The 9,822-nt window shown below is 40.9% G+C and overlaps 1 protein-coding gene across 5 annotated transcripts in view; it reads right to left on the reverse strand.

Annotated features, from left to right (window-relative positions):
* Nucleotides 1-7,837, reverse strand: part of ACAP2 (ArfGAP with coiled-coil, ankyrin repeat and PH domains 2) — a 151,901-nt gene extending 144,064 nt beyond the window's left edge. For 3 of the 5 annotated variants that reach the window (XR_009008126.1, XM_057545292.1, XM_057545289.1), the window contains exon 1: nt 7,552-7,836. Coding sequence is in view for 4 of the 5 variants with exons in the window: in XM_057545292.1 (XP_057401275.1) it covers nt 7,552-7,604 (53 nt within the window). In the remaining variant the exon portion in view is untranslated. Of the gene's footprint in view, nt 1-7,551 lie in introns of all 5 variants that reach the window. The other 2 variants (XM_057545291.1, XM_057545290.1) reach the window with 2 other exon arrangements.
* Nucleotides 7,838-9,822: the final 1,985 nt, after the last annotated feature.

Genomic DNA, 9,822 nt, shown 5'->3' on the forward strand with positions numbered 1-9,822 from the left:
AACTGGCACAGCCACTTTGGAAGACAGTTTGGGGGTTTCTTATAAAACTAAATATACTCTGGCAATACTTACCATACAACCCAGCAATTGTGCTCCTTGGTACTTACCCAAATGAGTGGAAAACTTATGTCCACACAAACATTTGCATACAAATGTATATAGCAGCTTTATTCACCATTGCCAAAATCTGGAAGCAACCAAGATGTCCTCTGGTAGGTGAATGCATAAATAAACTGTGGTATATTCTGACAATGATCTTGTATCCTGCGGCCTTGTTGAACTTATTAGTTCTATCTGACTTTTGAGCATTCCTTAAGATTTTCTATGTACTAGATACAGTCAGCCCTCCATATCCTTGGATGCAGAACCCGCAGATAAAGAGGGTTGACTATACTACACCATTTTATGCAAGAAACTTGAGTATTCACATATTTTGATATGCACAGGGGTCCTGGAACCAATCCCCATGGATACCAAGAGACAACTGTATATAATCTAAAAGTAGAGATGGATTTACTACTTCTTTTCTTATATGTATGCCTTTATTTTTCTTTCTTGCCTAACTGCTCTAGCTACAATCTCCACCACACTGCTAAATAGAAGTGGGAAGAACAGACTTTCTCTTGATCTTAGAGAAAAACTTTGTCTTTCACCATTAAGTATGATGTTAGCTGAGAGTGTTTTATACATGTCCTTTATCAGGTTGAGGAAGTTTTCTATTCCTAATTTATTGAATATTTTCTTTTTTTAATTTTTTAATTTAATTTTATTTATTTTTTTATACAGCAGGTTATTAGTCATCAATTTTATACACATCAGTGTATACATGTCAATCCCAATCGCCCAATTCATCACTATTGAGTATTTTCATCATGAAAGTGGGCTGGATTTAGTCAAATGCTCTCTCTGTATCTATTAAGATGATTATGTGGTTTGCATCATTTGTTCTATTAATACGGTTTACTACATTGATTGATTTTTGTACTCCTGGGATAAATCCCACTTGGTCGTGGTGTACAATCCTTTCTATATATTGCTATATTTGGTTTGCTAATATTTTGTTGAGGATTTTAATACTTGTATTCATAACAGATATTGGTATGTAATTTTCTTGTGATATCTTTGGCTTTGGTAGCAGGGTGATACTGGCCTCATAGAATCAGTTGGGAAGCGACACTTCCTTCCTCCTGTTTCTTGGAAGAGTTTATGAAGGACTGTTGTTAATTCATCTTTAAACATTTGATAGAATTCATCAGTGAAGCCATCTTGGCTTGGGGTTTTCTTTTTTTTTTTCTTTTGGGCGGCATTGGGTCTTCCTTGTTGTGCGTGGGCTTTCTCTAGTTGTGGCAAGCAGGGGCTACTCTTGGTTGCGGTGCATGGGCTCCTCATTGCGGTGGCTTCTCTTGTTGCGGAGCACAGGCTCTAGACACGCAGGCTTCAGTATTTGCGGCACGTGCGCTCTAGAACGCAGGCTCAGTAGTTCTGGCGCATGGGCTTAGCTGCTCCGTGGCATGTGGGATCTTTCCGGACTAGGGATCGAAACCATGTCCCCTGCATTGGCAGGCGGATTCTTAACCACTCCGCCACCAGGGAAGTCCCTGGGCTTTTCTTCTGAGGAAGCTTTTTGATTACTAATTCAATCTCATGTCTATTCAAATTTTCTATTTCTTCTTGAGCCATTTTCAGTAGTTTGTGTCTTTCTAGGAATATATCCATTTCATCCAGCTTAACTAATTTATTGTCTGAGAATTATTCATAGTATTCTCTCATAATCCCTCTTATTTTTGTAAGACAGCAATGATGTCCCCTCTCTCAGTCCTGAATCTAGAAATTTGAGTCTTCTCCTTTTTTTTCTTGGTCTAGCTAAAGGCTTGTCAGCTTTGTTGATCCTTATGAATAACCAACTTCTGGTTTCATTGATTTTCTCTAGTTGTTGTACTAGTCTCCATTTTCATTTATTTCTGCTCTAGTCTTTTTTATTTCCTCCCTTTCCCTGCTTTGAGATTAGTTTGCTATTCTTTTTCTAGTTTCTTAAGATGGAAGGTTAGATCATTGATTTGAGATCCTTCTTCTTTTTAATATAGGTGTTCGTAGGTATAAATTTCACTCTAAGCACTGCTTTAGCTGCATCCCATAAGTTTAGTACGTTGTACTTTTGTTTCCATTTGTCTGAAAGTATTTCCTTGTGATTTCCTCTTTGATCCACTGGTTATTTAGGAATGCGTTGCTTAATTTTCAAGTATTTATAAATTTTTCAGATTTCCTTCTGTTACTGACTTCTAATTTCACTCCATTGTGGTCAAAGAACATATTTTTCATGATTTCAATCCTTCTGAATTTACTGAAGCTTGTTTAATGCCTTAATATACAGTCTGTACTAGAAAATGTATTCATGTGTACTGGAGAAGAATATGAATTCTGCTATTGCTGCATGAAGTGTTCTATAGATATCTATTAAATCTTTTTTTGGTTTATAGTGTTATTCACATCTTCTATTTCCTTGTTGACCATCTGCCTAGTTGTTCTACCCATTATTGAAAGTATTTATGTCTCTATTATTGTTGGATTTTCTATTTCTCCCTTCAATTCTGTCAATTTTTGCCTCATGTATTTTGAGGCTATATTAAGTGCATATGTTTATAAGTATATGTCTTCCTGATGGATTGACTCTTTTATCATTATAAAACGTCCTTTATCTTTAGTAATCTTTGTCATAAAGTCTATTTTATCTGATATTAGTATAGCCATTCCAGCTATCTTTTGGGTACTGCTTGCACTGTTTATCTTTTTCTATCTTTTTACTTTCAACCTATTTGTATCCTTGAATCTAAAGTATTTCTCTAATAAACAGCATGTAGTTGGATCATCATTGAAATTTTACATAATAAAAAGTTTTAAGTAAATAAGGCCAAAATACATAGAAAGACATAACCTCTTCTGAAATTGAAGAAGCTATTATATAGACAAAATATTCAAGAATAGCCATTAAATTTTTGGAAAAAACAGTAACAAAGGAAAACTTGTCCCACCGGATATCATAACAGACTATAAAATTTTACAACTAATATATTAACAATATTTGCAGGAGAACAAAAAATTAGATTGGTAACAAAAGAGTAGAATCCAGAAAAAGACCCATGTTCGTATACATATTTGTATATGCACGTATGTGTGTAATTTTAAATCAATGGGGAAAGGATGGATTATTCAATAAAAGGTATTAGGACCAGGGCTTCCATTAGGAAGAAAATAAAATAGGATCATCTCCCACACTCAAAACTAAATCCAGCTGCATTACATGAAACTAAAAATTGCTAAAAATAGAAAATATCCTATAATAATGGGAATGGGAACACTTTTCTAGGGAATACACGAAAGCCAGTTTTTAAACTTCTGTATTATAAAAGACACCATACACACACTTAATGCAAATTTAATTAATGCAATAAAGCCTGTGGCTCGAGAGATGGAGTAAAAAGAGTGAATTCACTTCCAAGTCCACCACTTGAAAGTCCACCATTAAGAAGTCAGTTTAACTTCTCAAAATATCCAGTTTGGTATTTTTTTAAACATTTTAAAAACAAAGATAATAATTGCTACATCATAATATATTTTAGTATTAAATGAGATGGTAGCTATAAAAGCATCTAGTATAAGGTCTGGTATGTTATAAAAGCTTGTTCTTCCTTATTTCAACTTAAGCTGGTACTACATTAAATGAGGAATTAGAAGCTGCAATGAGGAGTAGCTGGGTTCCTGTATTTTGGTTCATGATAAAACTATTGATACTTTATAATTCCATTCTACCACTTCTGAAATAAAAACACATTTTGCTTCATCTCTTGCCCACTGTATTTTCCATGTATATAAAGTACCAATTGTTAAGAGTGTACCTGTTCTAAATATGGAAGGTAAAGAGACAAACCAGCCAGGACTGGCACCAGCTTAAGAGCAGAACATTATATGTATGTGTGTGCGTGCACACACGCTTATGTGTGAGCGCACACACGCTTATGTGTGAATTTATTTATTTATTTATTTATTCCAATGTCTTTCAACCATTAAAACCTTTCACCCTAAAACATCTTTTTAAGATTTTTATCCTAAGTTGCTGAACAAGGATCATATCTGAAATAGAATCAAACAATAAACCTTCAGAACAGTACAAAATAAACATTGTTAAGGATAAAAAATAAATGTATCTGATAAAGACTCAATATTTTTATATTTGAGGAATGAATTAGAGCAAAAATCTTCCACAAGCCAAAAAGCACTTGGGACTTCCCTGGTGGTCCAGTGGTACAGCATCTGCCTTCCAAGGCAGGGAACTCCGGTTGGATCCCACATGCCCCGGGGCAACTAAGCCCGCCAACTGCGGAGCTCGCGGGCCTCAACGAGAGAGCCTACGCGCTGCAAACTACAGAGCCCATGCGCTCGGGAACCCACGCGCCACAGCTACAGAGCACACACACCCTGGAGCCCACGTGCCACAGCTAGAGAGAGAAAACCCGCACGCCACAACTAGAGAGAAGCTCGTGCACCGCAAGGAAGAGCCTGCACGCCACAACAAAAGGTCCCGCGTGCCGCAACTAAGACCCAAAGCAGCCAAAAAATAAATTTCTTTTTTAGAAAAAGCACTAATTCAACTTTTTATTTCAAGCAAAATTTCACTTCCTGAGTGAACCATATGTTTATATAAAGGGAAAAGCACAATTTTTATAAAAATTTTACAAATTTACAATTTAGGGCCCAAACAAGTTCAAACTTCTTCAACAAATGTTTGTCAAAATGGATAATTCCGACTTTAAAAAAGTACCCTTAGATGCATTCACTTTCCTGCAGATTTTAAATGAACAAGATTTTGAACTTTAGACTGGTTTTTTAAAAAACTAAGAAGGGAACCCAAAATTACACAATGAAATGTGCCTTCCAATCTAAAAACAAAACAAAATGTTCACAGGAATGTAAAAGTAACCACTGACTATTCAAATTACTAAAAACAATGTTGCAACTGCAACATCCTTCTCTCCCTATTTCAACCAGTCTTCCTCCTGTTTACCTTACCAATTTAATAGGAAAATTAATGTCTGAAGCTTGAACACTGATGAAATTTTTCTTCAGCAAGAGCTGCCATTTACGTTGATTCTACAACATTCAAGGCAGTTATGTCCACATACCAGACTTAAACGCCACAAGATTCATTTGTGAAGGATAATAAAAATAGGAATTAGATTTAAAGCAGCACAACAGATCAGGACACTACAAGGAATAAATAGTACAGCTGCCTTGCTGTCAAAAGAAGAAGCCCAGCCGCCACAAATCTTCTCTTTTGATACAAACACTTCAATATATCACTCATAAGGTGCACAATGCTTTTAAAAGTTTCGCTTATACATAAGGCATGTGAATAAAAAGACTTCTGAAACATTATTTTCAAATGCTATAGAAACCTACACAGTAATGGGATTATAGGAAAACTGTAAAAATTAGGAGTGTGAATGATGAGACTTTTATTTACTGGCATTCTTGCCTCTATTGCAGATCTAATCTAGTCTCACAAATGTATACAAGATACTGGAGTTCTCTGAATCTTGGTTTGTCTTCCCAATTTGCAGCCAACAGCAACTGGAATACCGGAAACAACTCTAGAAAATCCCTAACATCCTAATTAATATACAAGAGAAATTACATTCAAGTCTAACAAACTATTCACTATAATATTCACTATATTCACTATAATATTCCATACGACTTAATCAATATCTTTTCCTCTTATTTTTTTTTTCCTTTTTTTTTTTTTCCTCTTATTTTATGTTCAATGATTCTTTTATTTCAAAAACAAAGACAGCACATGGTTTGTGACCAACACCAGGGATTAGAAGCATTTCCATATCACTTCTCTCAACTTTTTTTTTTTAATGAAATTTAAACTGTGAAACAAACTGAGCACAAAGCCACATTCTCTAGGTAAAAAGTGCCGTGATTACCTCATTGCCCAGTAATATTAACAACAATTTCACCAAAAAAGTAGAACTTTTTAAGGTACACTTTAAAAATTACTTCCTTTGCCACACAGTCCTGGAATCTAACTTGCAAAGCTGTCCTAAACAATCCATTTGTATCTCCTCTGAGTCCATCAAATCACGCACAATATGTTTTAAAAACTAATACCAACAATAGCAATCAAACCAGGTGCACGTTTTTACAAGCAACAGCCCTAAGCTCCAAATAAAATTAACACCAAAAAACAAACAAACAAAAAAATCAAAGGACATTCTCTTAGAGGTTCCTTAGTTTTACAATAGTTTCCTTTGCTTTTCACTGAAAAGAAAATGGCAAGTGAAATTAACAGCGATAACGATGAGACCAGTTAGTTCCCAGGCAGAGGATGCAGGAATTTACAACCCAGGCTTGGCCTAGAGATCAGCGGGCACACACACATCAATGGTCAGGGGACGCTTTCAAGACATGTCACTATCTAACGGAAGTTCTAAAGGCCTTATTTTTAAGGCCTAAGGACAACCCTATAAATGCACTGTAAAACACAACCTAGCAAAACTCCATTCTCCAAAACAATTCAAGAGTTTCCTACGATGCCCGAAACCGAAAGAGTCTGTGCTCTGGACACCCTCAGGACTGCCGCCTCTCTCAAGGCAGGGAGGCCAGCCCATGTGAATCGGAGTGCCACCTCGTCAGTTTATGTGACAGATCCACTGGGAGCATCCGACGGTGATCGGGGCCCTCCCGGGCCGACGCTGCTGGAAGAGGAACAGAAATGCCATCTTCAGGGCCCTCCTACTTCCGTTCTCAAAACAGAAATGCACTGTTTCTCCTAGTCCTCACCCCTCAGCCCGGCACCTCTCGACAGCGGTGCCCCTCCAAAGAGCTTAAGGTGTAAAGAAAAGCCTATAGTCTCGGACCAAGGTGGACAGAATGCGGTTGGTCAAAGCACTCCCACCCCCGACTCCCGTGCAAAATCAACCGCCAGCGCCTTCCGAGGAGCACCTCCCCTGGCAGGGGACACGCCAGCAGCAGAAATCGACATCCCAGTTCGCCCCCCACTCCTTCCTCCTCGGCGTAAGAGGAACTAAGTGAACTGCAGGAGGGTGCCCTGCAAGTTCCCTCAAAGAGGGGCTGGGGTGGGGGTGGAAACGAAGAAGCAGCGGAAGGAAAGGGAAAGGACGAGCGGCAAGAGGAAGAGAACGAGAGCGCGCTCCGCAAAGGGCACGAGTCTTCGGGGACACGGCTGCACCCCAGTTCCCCGGAGCTGGTGCGCCCCGCCTTTCGGGCGCTCCGCCCCGGGCAGAGAGCGAGGAAGGGGGATAAGCAGGCAACGTCCTCCTCTGGCCCAGCCTCGCCCCTCACGAAGGGCTAGTCGGGGCTGTCGTGCCCTCTCCGGGTCGGGAGCGACGGCATCGGCAGCCTGCCCCGTCGGAGGGCGCGGACTACGGGGCCTCCCGCGCGTTCCGCGGGCTGCCTTTCACGCCCCCACCGCCGGGGGAGGCAGCTCCGGGTGACGCCTGCCCGGCGCCGGGCGGCCGCGTCGGCTACCTGAAGCGGGGCGAGTCCTTCAGACACTCCTCGAAATCCACCGTCATCTTCATCCTGCCTCCGCCTCGTCTCGCAGGCGGCGCTGGAAGAGCCGAGGGAGCCGCGGGAGCGGCTGCGCTGGGGACCCGGACGGCTACGGCTGGCGCACGGCCGCGACTAGCGCTGCGCAGAGCTGCGGAGGGCGCCTCGCCCGCTGGTCATAGCAGCCGCGAAGACGGCGGCGGCAGCGACGGCTCGTCAGGCCCCAGTCCTGCCCCTCTTCCTCCCGCCCCCAGCAGAGGACCGACCTCAGGGAAACCACCCGGAGTGACAGCCGCAGCCAGCCAACCACGAACACGACGGCCAATGGGAGGGGCTTCCGGTAGCACCGCCTGCGGGCGCTCGGGCAACGCGCCTGAGCGACGGTAGCGGAAGCTAGTGAGCGGCGCGACCGTGGGAGCCTCCTTGCCAAAAGCGTCCCGAGGGCCAACCAGGATGCGCGGGCGTCGTTAGGCGGGACGAACCAGTTGCTGGGAGGCCGGCAGCTGAGGCTCCTTGGGAAGGAAGTCACGTGGCTGCGCGCCGCGCTTCCCCCGGAGCCCCCGCCTCTTCTCCTGATTCTCCAGCCCCGCCCTGCTGAGCTGCCAACAAGGAGGAGCCGCCGCCTGCAGGTCTGAGAAAGGAGAGTTGCTTTTCAAGACAGCTTTGGCAGAAATCTGAAAAGGTTAAAAGAGTAGAGATCATAAAAGGAATAGATGGTCTAAGCCACCACTTCCTTTCAGTTTAGAGAAACTGAGGCCAGGAGAGGAGCGAGGGTAACTTTAATGATAAAATCCGTCTTTCACTTACTGGCTTCATCACGTAATAATTTGAAAGTATCTCCCATGTATTGATATATATTTTCATATAACCAGAGACTACTTTCAGAAGGAGTTGGCATTTGGGGTGGGCATGGAAAGATCAGAAGGATTTAGACAGATAGGGGAGGCAGGGCGTTTTGTGTGGAGGAACCGTTCTCAAAACCACAGAAAACATTCCTCTTTACTGACGCCTTTCTCTCAGTAGCCTTTGCCAGTTCTAAGATGATAGGATTCTGAAAATGCAGGCTCATTTACTCAACTTGCAACACCTGCCCTCTGATACACGATTTTTCTAGGAGCCACTGTAAGATATTCATCTTCTGATCCCCACAATAATCCCACAATCCCCTACTTCTGATTCTTAGATGCCACGGACTCATGGCATGTAATAAAAAGTACCATGGATACATTGTATTTAAGTATATACTTCTAAACCCAACCTAAAAACCATACCCGTAAAAATGCACAGGGAGGGTGTTAGAACAGCATAGTGGCTCTGGAGGTGAACTTCCTGGATTTACCTGCTAGCTTTCTCACTGCAAAATGAAGATAACACCACCGATCTGATAGAGTTGTCCTGAGGCTGAATAGATAAGAACTCAAGGCAACAGTGCCACAAAGTAATCATTCAGTTAATGTTGGTTATTATCATAATTGTACCACTTTCTTCTTCAGTACCATAAGCGGAGGTTAGGTTTAAGTCTTCTCACTTCCACTGCCTAAAGTCTTATATAATAACCCTTTTGACCATCTGGTTAAGTATAGCATGATGGCATGCTGTTTTTCATAACGTATGGTTATATCTTGATCTCTTCCTCACCTTTAGAAAGTAACAGCATACTTTTGAGACATTTCAAAGAATATATATGCATTATATATGTTTCTTCTTTGTTTATAAACTTGGTTTCTTTTTTTAATTGAATTGCATATCCCTAGAATCTACACAGCTTCTCTTAATAACTAGAAACTATTGACAGTTAAACATTCAGTGTCCTCAGACACTTCAGTTAGTCAAGACAACCTCTTCTAGATTTGTAACTTCTGTGTCAAATTTAGAGAGTTGGCCATTTCTACATTTAATTGTATTCCATATGCATGACAACTAATCTGTATATACAATATCATATTGTTTCAATGACTCAACACAATATAACCTTTTGGAAGACACCTAACATGACACTTTGAGATTCAGATTAAAATTCAACTGCATGGCACCATCAATGCAAATAACTAAGCTAATTATCAAATGAACATCTTTCTGTGGATGGCCAAATTTACATATACCTAGTTAGTGATAACACTGTCACAATTTTTCTTTGCCCTGTGATAAAGCAAGCATTTTGGGGTGTCAATTGTAAGATACGTCCTAAATTGAGAAATATTAAAAGTGAGATAGGGTAGGAACATTGAGTCTTAGAATAGAAGAATTACA

This window comes from Balaenoptera acutorostrata, chromosome 4 (genome assembly GCF_949987535.1).
Source record: "Balaenoptera acutorostrata chromosome 4, mBalAcu1.1, whole genome shotgun sequence".
Taxonomy (NCBI): domain Eukaryota; kingdom Metazoa; phylum Chordata; class Mammalia; order Artiodactyla; family Balaenopteridae; genus Balaenoptera; species Balaenoptera acutorostrata.